This window comes from Panthera onca, chromosome B2 (assembly GCF_046562875.1).
Source record: "Panthera onca isolate mPanOnc1 chromosome B2, mPanOnc1 haplotype 2, whole genome shotgun sequence".
NCBI lineage: Eukaryota > Metazoa > Chordata > Mammalia > Carnivora > Felidae > Panthera > Panthera onca.
Genome location: NC_138343.1, coordinates 35,581,961 through 35,596,854, shown reverse-complemented (window position 1 = coordinate 35,596,854; position 14,894 = coordinate 35,581,961). Strand labels below are relative to the sequence as shown.

Sequence of the window (14,894 nt, the reverse complement as noted above, 5' to 3'; positions counted from 1 at the left end):
AGAATATACACACACACACCCTCTCCCAAAGCAAGTAGTCCTTACAGTGAAAGATTTTTTTTTTAAGAAAACATTAAAAACAGAGCTACAATAAAATATATCAGTCATTCCAGCAAATATAAAAGGGCTGAACTTACCTATTACAAGAAAATTATTAATTAGAGGGGACTGATTAAATAAATGATGGTACATCTGTAAAAAAGAATGGAGCAATTCTATACCCATTGGCACGGAACAAACTCTAAAACATTAATTAAATGTTTTAATTAAAAACATACGCAGGGGCACGCTGCTGTCCGTGTCCCCCCCTCTCTCTGCCCCCTCCCACTTGTGCTCTGTCAAAAATAAACAAAACATTAAAAAAAAAGATGCAGAACTGTATGCATAACATGCCGTCATTTCTGTGGAAAACCTTTAAAATAAAACAAATCCGCATACTTCTCTATGATTAGAGATCTCTGAGAGAATACACACGACACCAGCAGCAGGGGTTTGGAAGAGGAACTGGAGAACCCGGCAGCAGAGAGGCTGAGTTTTTACTACAAACTTTCTTGTGTCTTTCTGAATTGGTATCATGGACATGTATCACCTTTTTAGGAAATAAATGAAGCAATCTTAAGAGAGTTGGGAGGTTTAAATGAGTCAATGTGTAAAAAGCCCTTTAGCACAATTCCTGGCAGGTAGTAATATACTAGCAGGTAATGAGGTAGATTTGCAAACATCCAGAATGCCACCTGGCACATGCTCAGTGCCCAAGAAATGTTGGCTTTCTTCCTCCCTCCCATTTTGGTAATTTATTCCTTACCAACATTTAGAAAGTAGAACAAATTTACCAACTATCTTGTTTGACATAACCAGTGTGATCCCAAAGTTGCTTTTAAATAAAAATGCAGCCAATTCAATCATTTTCATATTGATTTCTACTAAGATTCCAGCGGGAATGTTCTTATGTACAATCTTTATGGATATAGCTCTGACCTTTTTAGCTATTAAGAATCTCTAACTCCCCAAACTTTTCTGAAAGGTTATTCAGTAATTTGTAAACAAACCATTACCTATACCACTATAGAGATACAAATACAATTTTAACATGTTTACAGAGATTCCTAGGCAGAGAAAAAGGAGAAAGAAAATAAGAGGGATCAAAGAATAACAGGAAAGTCTGGCATACAGAGAGAAGGCTGACACAAAACAAAAATGAAAACACAAGCAAAAAAGCCAAAAGGCATAGATCAATGGAACAGACTAGAACACCCAGAAATAAACCCACAACTATATGGTCAATTAATCTTCAACAAAGCAGGAAAGTATATCCAATGGGAAAAGGACTGTCTCTTCAACAAATGGTGTTGGGAAAACTGGACAGCAATGTGCAAAAGAAAGAAACTAGACCACTTTCTTACACCATATACAAAAATAAATTCAAAATGGATTAAAGACCTAAATGTGAGACCTGAAACCAAAAAATCCTAGAAGAGAACATAGGTAGCAACCTCTTGGACATCAGACATAGCAAATCTTTCCTAGATATGTCTTATGAGGTAAGGGAAACAAAGGCAAAAATAAACTATTGGGACTACATCAAAACAATAAGTTTCTTTTTTTTTTTTTAATTTTTTTTTTAACATTTATTTATTTTTGAGACAGAGACAGAGCATGAACAGGGAAGGAGCAGAGAGAGAGGGAGACACAGAATCTGAAACAGGCTCCAGGCTCTGAGCTGTTAGCACAGAGCCCGAAGCGGGGCTCGAACTCACGGACCGTGAGATCATGACCTGAGCCGAAGTCAGATGCTTAACCGACCAAGCCACCCAGGCACCCCTCAAAACAATAAGTTTCTGCACAGCGAAGGAAACAATCAACAGGACTAAAAGACCATCTACTGAATGCGAAAAGATATTTGCAAATGACCTATTTGAGAAAGGGTTAGTATCTAAAATATAGAAAGAACTTATAAAACTCAACACCCAAAAACCAAATAATCCAATTTAAAAATGGGTAGACGACATGAACAGACATTTCTCCAAGAAGACACACAGATGACCAACAGACACATGAAAAGATACTCATCAACACTGATTATCAGGGAAATACAAATCAAAACTATAATATCACCTCATACCTGTCAGAATGGCTAAAATCAACAACACAAGAAATAATAGGTGTTGGTGAAGATGTGGAGAAAAGGGAACCCTCTTGCACTGTAGGTGGGAATGCAAACTGGTGCAACCATTGTGGAAATGACTATGGAGGCTCCTGAAAAAGTTAAAAATAGGGGCACCTGACTGGCTCAGCCGGAAGAGCATGTGACTCTTGATCTCAGAGTCGTGAGTTCAAGCCCTACGTTGGGTGTACAGATTACTAAAAAATAAATATAAACTTAAAAAAAGTTACAAATAACATTACCATATGACCCAGGATTCATATTGCTGGATATTTACCCAAAGACTACAAAAACACTATTTCAAAGGGATACATGCACCCCTATATTTATAGCAGCATTATTTACAATAGCCAAGATATAGAAATAGCCCAAGTGTCTATCAATTGATGAGTGGATAAAGAAGATGTGGGGTGTGTGTGTATATATATATATACACAACGGAATATTATCCAACCATAAAAAAGAATGAAATCTTGCCATTTGCAACATCATGGATGGAGCTAGAGAATATAATGCTAAGCAAAATAAGTCAATCAGAGAGAGACAAATAGCATATGATTTCCCTCATATGTAGAATTTAAGAAACAAAACAAACGAGCAAAGGGAAAAGAGAGACAAATCAAGAAACAGAATCTTTTTTTAAAACTTTTTTTTAATGTTTATTTTGGGGGGGGAGAGAGAGAAAGAGAGAGAACACAAACAGGGGAGGGGCAGAGAGAAAGGGAGACGGGGGTCTGAAGTGGGCTCTGTGCTGACAGCAGAGAGCCTGCTGTGGGGCTCAAGCCCACGAACAGCGAGACCATGACCTGAGCCGAAGTCAGACGCCCCAGAATCTTAATTATAGAGAACTGATGGTTACCAGAGGGACAGAGGGAAAGGTGGGGGGGGGGGGGGGGGTTAGTTAAGTAAGTGATGGTTTAAGGGGATTAAGGAGTGCACTTGGCACGATGAGTAATGTACAAAACTGCTGAATCACTATGATGTACACCCGAAACTAATACAACAGTTAACTGGAATTAAAATAAAAACTTTTTTAAGGGCCACTTATTTGTATTTAATATTGCAAACACTCACAGATGAGTACGCTTGAGTTCTCAAACTCCACAAGCCTCTTTACAGTAAAATATAAAGACCAGAGGATAAACCCTGCAGGAAGATTTCAACAGGCTGGTTAGACTGGGTGAATGGATAGAAAAATAAGGGACGGTCCTTAGAGTCTCCCTTTTAAAAGAGTAACACCACCTGCCAGTAGTCCATGCAGAAAAACAAGCAATCCTAATTGTGCGGGTCGATTAATTACCATCCAGGAAGGAGATCTTAAAATCATGGTAGGCTGTGTTTTATTTCTATTTGTTTTTGTTTGGTTTTTTTAGTATAATTTATTGTCAAATTGGCTAACATATAGTGTGCACAGTGTGCTTTTGGTTTTGGGGTAGATTCCCGTGGTTCATCGCTTCCATACAACACCCAGTGCTCATCCCAACAAGCGCCCTCCTCAATGCCCATCACCCATTTTCCCCTCTCCCCCATATTTTTAATTTTTTAAAAGTGTACTTATTTTGAGAGAGACAGACAGCAAGTGGGGGAGGGGTAGAGAGAGGGGGGCAGAGAGAGAATGAATCCCAAGCAGGCTCTGCGCCACCAGCACAGAGCCCAGTGTGGAACTCGAACCCACGAACCATGAGATCACGACCCAAGTTGGACACTTAACCAGCCGAGTCACCCAGGTGCCCTGGTAGGCTGTTTTGTCTATGTCAGCCTCAAGGTGTCGGCACAGCCAGAAAGGCCAAGGTAAGTGATGGACTTCTTCAGCAAAGGTATCAGAGCCCGTGTTGAATTTGTTAACGTACTCTTGAACTAAAAAACCATGATGCATCTGTACCTAAAACACTTTAATTAATCAGTTTACGGAATCTCAAAAAGTAGCCAAGACATTTGAAAAGAAAGAGAAACGAAGATGAAACAGAGACTAAATGCAGACTGACTGAAAGCCTGGTGATTAAGGTGCTCAATTTCCCACCATTTATAATTCACCTGTCAGCCTGGACCATCCCTTCTCCTCCCAAACCACACTCAACTCTAGAGCGGGCTGGTCTCCACTCTGCCTTCCAAATATTTCTTAGCTACTGAATCAGGCTCTTCTCCCATTTCAGTATCATATCCAATCTGAAACACTCCCTTCAAATTCTATACTTCCCACCATGAGATTTTCCCGGACGCTACCCCACAGCATCCATTAACCCATGCCTTCTCTGATTCCCTAAAATATATAAATCAGGGCTTATACTACTTCTAATAAGTAAGTAACTTTTTAAAAAATTTTTTATTATTTATTTTGGAGAAAGAGAGACACACACACACAGAGTACGAGCAGGGGAAGGGAAGAGAGAGAGACACACAGAATCCGAAGCAGGCTCCAGGCTCTGAGCTGTCAGCACAGAGCCCGACACGGGGTTCGAACTCACAAACCACGAGATCATGAACTGAGCCAAAGTCAGACGCTTAACTGACTGAGTCACACAGGCACCCCATAAGTAAATAACTTTTTTAAATGAATTTGATTTAGATCATAATATAAGGCATACCGAGGTCAGTGCTCCACTCGTACATAAGAAATAAGACATCATTGGGAATGCAAGCTGGTGCAGCCACTATGGAAGTATGGAGGTTCCTCAAAAAACTAAAAATAAAACTACCCTACGACCCAGCAATTGCACCACTAGGCATTTATCCACGGGATACAGGTGTGCTGTTTCGAAGGGACACATGCACCCCCATGTTTATAGCAGCACTATCGACAGTAGCCAAAGTATGGAGAGGGCCCAAATGTCCATCGATGGATGAATGGATAAAGAAGATGTAGTATATATATATATACAATGGATTATTACTCAGCAATCAAAAAGAATGAAATCTTGCCATTTGCAATTACGTGGATGGAACTGGAGGGTATTGTGCTAAGTGAAATTAGAGAAAGACAAAAATCATATGACTTCACTCATATGAGGACTTTAAGAGACAAAACAGATGAACATAAGGGAAGGGAAGCAAAAATAACATAAAAACAGGGAGGGGGGCAAAGCATAAGAGACTCATAAATATGGAGAACAAACTGAGGGTTGCTGGAGGGGTTGTAGGAGGGGGGGATGGGCTAAATGGGTAAGGGGCACTAAGGAATCTACTCCTGAAATCATTGTTTCACTATATGCTAACTAATTTGGATGTAAATTTAAAAAAATAAAAAATAGGGGCGCCTGGGTGGCTCAGTCGGTTAAGCGTCCAACTTCGGCTCAGGTCATGATCTCACGGTCCGTGAGTTTGAGCCCCCCGTCAGGCTCTGTGCTGACAGCTCGGAGCCTGGAGCCTGCTTCAGATTCTGTGTCTCCCTCTCTCTCTGACCCTCCCCCGTTCATGCTCTGTCTCTCTCTGTCTCAAAAATAAATAAACATTAAAAATAATTAAAAATAATAATAAAAAATAAAACAAGTTAATAAAAAAAAAAAAAAGAAATAAGACATCATGGGTTTCAAACCCTGCCAACCTCTTCCTCCCTCCCGTCCTCAGAAGCCACTTTACTGCATCTGGCATTTTTCACCCTTATTTTTGTCTTCATGTTTTTATTTTCCAAACAATATTCTAAAGAATATTATAGTATTATAGTATTTTTTCCATGTGTTTTAAAACTTTATATAAATGGCACCACACTATACATATGACTTATTTTGACCCTAAGTCATAAATGCTACTTTAAATATTCCTTAATTTCATGGCTGGCTAACTGGTCTCTCCAACACAAAATTTAAAAAGCATTTGCTCCACACAAGTGCAGAAACCACTTTATTCACATTTTCAAACAAAAAGACAAGTACAGAGAAAAATTAACAAACATCCATGAGCCCATCACTCTGATTTAACAAATGTTAATACGTGTCACATTTCTTTTTTTAAGAAAATAAAATTGGGGAAGACTACTGAAGTCCCAAGTGCAGTCCCCCGTCCTGTTCCCCTTTGTCCCCAAGAGACAACCACTCTCCTGAAGTGGGTATGAAATCCGTTCCATCTGTTTTTATACTTTTACACACACATGCATACATAAAATACTGTTTTGTGTTAAAACCGTACACAAAAGCCCACACGCCACTTATCTTTCCACGTCTTGCTTTTCTCACTCAACAGTGTGTTTTCACCCCACTGCACTTTTCAGTTTTTCTGATTACAGAGTAACATATGTGTGGTGGAGAAACCCAAGAGTCAATGATACACAGCGTCCTCACGGGGGAAGCCACGGTGCCAAGCAGACTTCCCGCTTCTAGGGAGCAGTGGTGATGCCATGTCTTGTTTTGCAGTCCCCTCACCACCCGGCAGAGTGCAACACACTCCAGCAGGCACTTACTAACAATACTTAACGAGGGGCGCCTGGGTGGCTCAGTCGGTTAAGCGTCCGACTTCGGCTCAGGCCATGATCTCGCAGTTTGTGAGTTCGAGCCCGGATCAGGTCCGCACTCAGCGCCTGCTTGGGATTCTCTCCCTCTTCCTCTCTCTCTCTCTGCCCCTCCCCTGGTTGTGCACGTGTGTGCACTCACTCTCTCTCTCTAAACGAACAAAAAATAAACTTCAAAACACACACACACACACACACACACACACACACACACACACACACACAAAATTTAACGAGCGAGGACTGGAACTCTACAAACCCCAGGCCTCTGCTTAGGCAGACTAGTGGCTCATTAAACCTCAACACTAGAGGCAAACCCGGCATCTTGGGAGAAATCACACTGCACATGCAGAGAAATGAATGCCATAGCACGTACCGCAATGGAGACAAAAGTGAGCAAAACTCCTGGTCAACCTCCGACGTTCTCCTTAATAAAACCGACACCACAGGGTGTATTGGCATAGAGCTGGTTTGCATCGTCGCCATAGTGCAAAACCGTTGGTAGGAAAAATCAACAGGTGTTTGCTGAGTGCTGACAAAGGAGCAAAAGCAAATATGGGAACAGACCTATGGGATTTAAAGCCAAACATGTTGGCAACTGATTCAGGTTCACACACTCATTTGATGGAAGTCTTCCAGAACTGGGGTTCTATGCTGTCTCTGTGATAATTTAGTATCTTCTAGCCACTTAATTTTATCAGTCACACGTTTCCAAACTAAGAATAGGTTGTAATACAGTGTACGTGCCCAGACAGGCTGGGACCATAACACTGAGTCCACTATCAAATTCATAAATGTTATGGAAAATAACCAAATGACAGAGGTTTTTAGTTGCAAATCTGCAAGCTCCTAAATAATTTGAGTGATTAGACACTTTTCTCAACTTCATCTAATACTAAAAAGCACTCCCTAATTTAATTTTTTTTTTTTTAGTATTTATTCATTTTTTGAGAGGCAGAGAGAGACAGTATGAGCAGGGAAAGGACAGAGAGAGAAGGAGACACAGAATCCGAAGCAGGCTCCAGGCTCTGAGCTGTCAGCACAGAGTCTGACACGGGGCTCAAACTCATCAACAGTGAGATCATGACCTGAACCGAAGTCGGACGCTTAACCGACTGAGCTACCCAGGCGCCCCTCCCTAATTTTAACAATAAACACATTTGCTTAAAAAAGAGGGAGAAGCCCTTCCCAGAAGGACTGGAAATAAGAATGTGGGAAACTAGCTGGGCTTTGGCTCACATTGGTCTCTCCTATTCCAGGTCTTATCTACATCTTTTCACTGGAAGCGTCTACACCCCTGGCCTGGATGAGGTGCCTCGACAGGTGTCCTAATCTTGGCAGAGACTGACTGAGGGAAGAAGTAGCAGAAAAAGCACCGGACCCAGAGTCAAGAAATCTGCAGCTATACAGCGTGATTTGGGGCAAGTCACTTTCCCTCTCTGGCCTCAGTTTCCTTACCTGCAGTGGCCTTAGACATTCTACAGTTTCACGACACTCAGATGCTCATGGGGCCAGCAATTTGCTACTTCCAAAAGCATGAGATAGAAAAGCCCACCTTCAGTGGCCCCCACACCATCTACTCTTACCTATCAGTCATGCCGGGTGTGAGTGACAAAGCAAAAGAGAAATACCCATGGACATGAGTTGAAGCTAGTTGAGTACTAGTTGAACTTTAAACTTAATCCTCAGCTTCAGCCTTAGAGGTCACTCAATCCAAAACTCTCATTTCATAGATATGGAAACTGAGCATAGAGTATTTAAGTACTTGGTCCTAAAACTTGGCTTTTTCTCTAAGTGTATGACATCACACTCTTACCTGACCAGCTAAGTCAGAAACCTGGGAATGGCATCTCCTTCTCCCTCACTCCCTAAATCCAGTGGTTTACCAAGTCCGTTTGATATTCTCAAATTTGACCCCTATGTGCCATTGCCCTAGTCCAAGCCATCATCACCTCTCCTTCCACTGACTGCAGTGGCCACCTAACTATACTCATCTTGATCCCCAGTGGGGGGCAGGGGTGGGTGGTGACTGGAGTGTTTGGAAACTTGTATGTGGGAAAGGTGTTTGTCCCAATAAATGGTGGGTCTTCCTGGCACTTAGTGGGCAAGGGCCAGGGGTGTTAAACATCCCACAGTCCAGTACAGCCCAGATTTAACCCACCCAAAACACCAACTGTGTGTCTCCCATCCCTAACTGTTGAAAATGCTGGTCCAAGCCATTTTCCTCAGGGCAGCCAGAATATTTTTTTATACATGCGAATCTGATCGTGCCACAGCCCCCACCAACCTTCTAATGGCATCCCACTGCTCTTGGGATAAATATCAAAGTCCTTAACTCAGCCTATCTTTCCAACACAAAGGGCCTGGAAGACATAGAGAGTTTGGATTTCGTTCTAATTACAAATGAGAGAGAGGGGCAAGAAGAGAAACGGGAACACCAGTCAGAAGGCTAACGCAGTAGTCCAGGCAACAGAGAGGAGAGAACGGCTCAGACCCACAGTATATTGCGACGAGCCAACAGGACTTGCTGATGAACTGAATGAGGCAGGAAAGGAAAGAGAAGGATCAGACGTTAGGATTTTGGTGAATGGCGGGACCATTAAATGAGATGGAATGAGTGGCTTGGCAGGAGAGGGCACATGTGGAAATCAGGAGTTCTGTGTGGGTGTGTTCAGCATGAGACACCTATCGGACAGCCAAGCGGAGATGCGTTAAATGTTCAAAATCCACATGGCAAAGGCTCCCAACGCTGGAACTCAGGCTGCTTTCAGTTTGATTCAGGGCTCTTATCCCAGTGGTTCTCAAAATGCAGCCCCGAGATTAGCAGCAGCAGTAATCACTTGGGAACTTCTGAGAAAGTCTACTTCTCAGGTCCCATCTCAGACCTACTGGATCAGAAACCTTGGCTACCTACGGCTACCTACGGCTACCTTGGATCAGAAACCTGGCAATCTATGTTTCAACAAGCCCTGCAGGTGACTCACCAAAGTCTAAAGTTTTAGGACCGCTACTCACAATCATACTCCTCGGTGATAATGAACACCTGATAGCCACAGCTGCCCTGCATTAGGCTTCTTTGCGTCTCTGTAAATCTTCTGCCTGATTAGCAATAGGGGGTGCTTTGTTTGGGGTTTTCTTCTTTACCCAGGACTCACTGGGGGCTCCAGACATACCACTGATCAAAGTTTTTGAATTCCAGTCTCAATGTTTATCTATTTTTGAGAGAGGGAGACAGAGTGTGAGCGGGGGAGGGGCAGAGAAAGAGGGAGAGACAGAATCTGAAGCAGGCTCCAGGCTCTGAGCTGTCAGCACAGAGCCCGACGGGGGGCTCAAACTCGCGAACCGTGAGATCATGAACCAAGCCCAAGTCGGACACTTGACTGACTGAGCCACCCAGGCGCCCCAATTTGAATCCCAGTTTCAGAAACTAGAGCAAGGGGGAGAAACAAATTAAAAAGGAGCTACTACAACCATAACTATCATTTTCATAATAGCTAATGTTATTGAGTCCTTCTTATGCACTTTCTGTGTATTATCTCATTAATCCTCCTAACAGCCTTATGAGATAGGTACTCTGCTCCCATTTTATAGATAAGGAAATTGAGGCACAGAGAAGTTATGTATCTTGCCCCGGGTCACACAGCTAGAAATTGGCAGAGCTGGGATTTGAACCCAGGCAGTCAGGTTCCAGAATCTGCATTTTTTTTTTTTTTTTGAGATATAATTGACGTAAAACATTGCATAAGTTTAAAGTGTACAGAGTGCAGGGGCATCTGGGTCGCTCAGCCATTTAAGCATCCGACTTCAACTCAAGTCATGATCTCAGTTTGTGCATTCAAGCCCCGGTTGGGCTCTGTGTTGACAGCTCAGAGCCTGGAGCCTGCTTCAGATTCTGTCTCCATCTCCCTCTCTCTCTGTCCCTTTCCCGCTCGTGCTCTGTCTCTCTAGTATAAATTAAAAAAAAAAAAAAAATTTAAAGTGTACAGAGTGTTTACCACCTTAGCATTAGCTAACACCTCTATCAAGTCACATAATTATCATTTCTTTTTTGTGGTGAGAACAATTAAGACCCAGTCTCTTAGCAACTTTGAAGTTTATAATACGGTGTTGTTGACTATAATCACTGTGCTGTACATGAGATCTCCAGAACTTATTTATCCTAGTTGCAAGTTTCCAGAGCCTAAACTCTTAACCACACGGTATATAGTGTTGCCTATCTTTCTAGGCATCTAGAGAAGAACCATTTGATGTCATAAGTACATAAGGCTCTTATAAATAACTGAGAGAATCTTAAAAGATGTTTAAGGAGTACCTGGGTGGCTCAGTCGGGTTGAGCATCTGACTCTTGATTTCAGCCCGGGTCATGATCCCAGGATAATGGGATCAAGCCCCCAGCCATGCTCTGCACTGAGCATGAAACCTACTTAAGAGTTACCCTCTCTCTCCCTCTGCCCCTCTCCCCTGCTCAAGCGTTCTCTCTTTCTCTCTCTCTCCCTCTCTCTCTCTCTCTCTCTCTCTCTCAAGAAATAAAAAACAGGGGCGCCTGGGTGGCTCAGTTGGTGAAGCGTCTGACTCTTGATTTTGGCTCAGGTCATGATCTCATGGTTTGTGACTTCAAGCCCTGCATCGGGCTCTGTGCTGACAGTGGGGAGCCTGCTTAGGATTCCCTCTCTCTCTCTCTCCCTCTCTCTCTTCCCCCCGTCACTTGTAATCTCTCTCTCTCTCTAAATAAAATAAACTTAAATAAATAAATAAAATTTTAAAAGATGTTTAATTCTATCTAGTTACCATATAACTTAGCACTTCTACATAGACTCAAAAAAATGGAAAACACACATCCACACAAAAACCTGCACGTGAATTTCATAACATTGTTTACAATAGCCCAAAAGTGGAAACAACCCAAACGTCATCAACTGATGAATGGATACACAAAATGAAGTATAATGGTGGAATATTATCTAGCCATAAAAAGGAACAACATATTGATACATGCTACAACATGGGCGAGCCTTCAAAAACAGAGCCAGCACAGAGCCAGACACAGGGTTTGAACTCACAAACTGTGAGATCAGGACCTGAGCTGAAATCGAGAGCTGGACGCTTAACCAACTGAGCCACCAGGCGCCCCTCACATTATTCCATTTACATGGAATGTCCAGAAAAGGTAAATCCATTGAAATAGAAGGATTAGTGGTTGCCAAGGGCCGAGGTGAGGGGACGAATACAAGGCTTCTTTGTGGGGTGATGAAAATGTACTGAAATTGGTGGTGCTGGTTGCACAAAACCATCTATACTTTGAACGAATATACCAAATACCACTGAACTGTACACTTTAAAAGGACGCATTTTCATAGTATGTGAATTATATCTCAATAAAGCTATTTTTAACAAAGGATGTTATTTTTAAAAAGGATGTTTCATTCATTTTGAACTTAGGCTAATTTACGAAATAAAATTCCTATTTGTTGTCATTAAGGTTGCTAGACCATGATCAAAGAAACTGAAAGGAACTGCCATCACTTTGAATTTTTACCTTTCAATTTGCAGAGAAAACTAGTTTCACTTCTAGGCTGCCATGGGCCTAGAAAGTTACTGATGTCATTTCCCCACCCAGGAGAAAGTTCTTCACTAACACTGAAAGAGTACAAATGCAAAACTTCTATTCTTGGGAAAACGCCCTAGTCTTTTCCTTAAATCAAAGCACCTTCTATCTAAAAAAACTTTAATTTTCTCCCATAACCAACAGCTGCTAGGGCTCCCCACTGAAAGAACACAGCTAAACAATAGTTCTCTTCAACCAGCAAGGTACTAAAAACTGTTATGAGCTGTGCCAACATTTTAATGCCTTAAGATAAATAATAAACATAAATACCTAGTACTGGAGTAAGGAGCTGAGAAACATTCTTTTAAATGTTTACTTGCTCTAATAACAAGAATCCTCATAACTAGTATTTATTAAGCAACTATAATGTGCTAAATAAACATCGTTCTAGGTTCTTTACAAATAGGATGTTTAATTTAGTCCTGATAGTAACCCCGAGGAAGTATTTTTATCCTCATTTCATAAATAAGAAAATTGAGGTCTAGAGAGATTGAGTAAATCATTTGTCATTGATCACACAGGTAAGAGTCCAAGTAATAACTCAGGCCTTTCTGAACTCAAATGTTCTCTCCTCTATTCCTCTTCGAAATGAAAAAGGAAGCCAGAAACTTGAAGAAACAGAAAAGACTCCTCTTACTTACAGAACACAAAAGCAATGCTCTGAAAAAAGCTGACTGCTCCTATAGTCCAAAAGAGGAAATATGGGGGCACCTAGGTGGCTCAGTCGGTTAAGCGTCCGACTTCGGCTCAGGTCACGATCTCGCGCTCCGTGAGTTCGAGCCCCGCATCGGGCTCTGTGCTGACTGCTCAGAGCCTGGAGCCTGTTTCGGATTTTGTGTCTCCCTCTCTCTCTGACCCTCCCCCGTTCATGTCTGTTTCTCTCTGTCTCAAAAATAAAAAAACGTTAAAAAAATTTTTTTTAAAAAAAAAGAGGAAATATGGAAAACAAAAAATTGTTCATAACAATCAGCAGTCAGCAGGCGTAAAAGACCCCACCATATCCCACATCTCAAATACTGCTTCCTGATTTAACAGTTTTCCCACTGATTCTGACTATAACCTTAGGATGTCAAAATTGAATGATCTCACCATGGAAAACCCCAGAAAACAGCAGTTGTGACACTGGAGAGCTCCCTAGACCAGGAAGGAAAACAAATCAGTTGGCAGGAAACGGTGCCTATCTAAAAACATAGAAGTCTTTAGCATTAGTATTAACATTGTAATTCCACAGCACTTTAATCTGAAGCTATTTCTGCATTCTCTTGCATTATTCTAATAATGTGTTACTAAAAGCTGATTCCCATTCTCCTTATGTCTAATAGGATCCTAAATAAGACTGCTACATAGCCATCACTGACCCTAATTTCCGTTTTGCTATTAAAAAAAAAAAAAAAAAATCCACATATACACACAAATTCAAAGGATTGTCCCTGAAGGAAAAGACCTCTAATCCATTAAGAAAAGTAGCATGTGGGGCACAAGCAAACATGTATTTCATCACCCAGTGGCCTATGGCTGGTGGAAATCTTAAATTCCTGACTGAGATATACATTCCTTATGCTCCTCAGGGCTCTGCCCAAAACAAATTGAAACTATAAACCAACAGCAGATTGATGGATGTACAAATGCTAAGCTCTCAACATACATCAAAAAGGGGAGGGGAGTCGAGTAGCTTAAAAGGTCTGCTCTCCAACTAAACTACTGAAGAATGAAAGAATCTCGTGCATTTGCACAAGAACATTACAACGCAGAGGAAAGAGGTCACTTGGGGTTAAACAAATCCATAGAAAATGCTAAAGAAATAACCTCGATCCTTGAGTCACTCTGTAATAATTCCTAATGGGAAGCAGCCAACTTAAGATAAAGCAAGGTCGAGCTGGAGAATTTTCCTCACTTTTTCTGTCCCCCTGTATACGATCCCAAGCTCCCACCAGAATCTTTTGAGAGTCCAAGAAAAGATTCATACGTACAGATCTGGGGAAGCAAGGGAAGGGGCCAGCCCTTATGCAAGCAACCACCTGTGCGTGATAGAGACCCCCAAGAAGGAGTTTTATTTAAAGTGAGAGACAGCTTTGGGGATGACCCTCCAAATCCAGGACCGACACTGGCTATTCACCCAACTCCACTGTCCTTTACACCCAGACTCCGGCCACCTCCGGCGGAGGGCACCGGCTTCGGCGCCCTCCGCCCCCAGACCCTGGTGTGCTCCCACACCCAGCCATTCCCAAAGCTCGCTGCCCGCTACCTTTGCTCGACAGCTGCCCCGCCGCCACCAGGCAGTCCCAGCTCCCCCAGCCCAGGTTCCCCCAAACCGGCCTTTCGAGGTCGGTGGCGCCCCAGGGCCGCGGGATTTAGGGCTTAGGATCTGGAAGGGTTTGGTCCAATCTCTTCCTCTCGGCGTCCTGGGCTTACCTCCCCGGCAGCTTGGCGCTCCTCTTCCAAAACTGCTTGCTGTTCTCGGCGGCCATTGCTCTGGCCGGGGAAGGCCTTGCAGGCGGGCCAGGGGGTACCCGGCGAGATGCCCCCAGGACCCCGTAATCGGAGGGCCAACCCAGGCCGCTTCCCCGCCGCCGGTCACCCGCTCCCAGCTCCTGGGGGCGCCATCTTGGATGTGGGCACCCCCCCACCCAGCGCCGCTGCCATTGGTGGGTTGCGCAGGCCGTGGTCAGACAGACCAATAGAGA

General features: G+C 42.8%; 1 protein-coding gene across 2 annotated transcripts in view; it reads right to left on the bottom strand.

Moving 5' to 3' along the window:
* TBC1D22B (TBC1 domain family member 22B) overlaps positions 1–14,821 on the bottom strand; it is an 80,472-nt gene extending 65,651 nt beyond the window's left edge. The window contains exon 1 of one of the 2 annotated variants that reach the window (XM_060615366.3): positions 14,623–14,821. In XM_060615366.3, coding sequence (XP_060471349.1) covers positions 14,623–14,678 — 56 coding nt within the window. In that variant the 5' untranslated portion in view covers positions 14,679–14,821. Of the gene's footprint in view, positions 1–6,981; positions 7,140–14,622 lie in introns of those variants that run through there. The other variant, XM_060615367.3, reaches the window with a different exon arrangement.
* Positions 14,822–14,894: the final 73 nt, after the last annotated feature.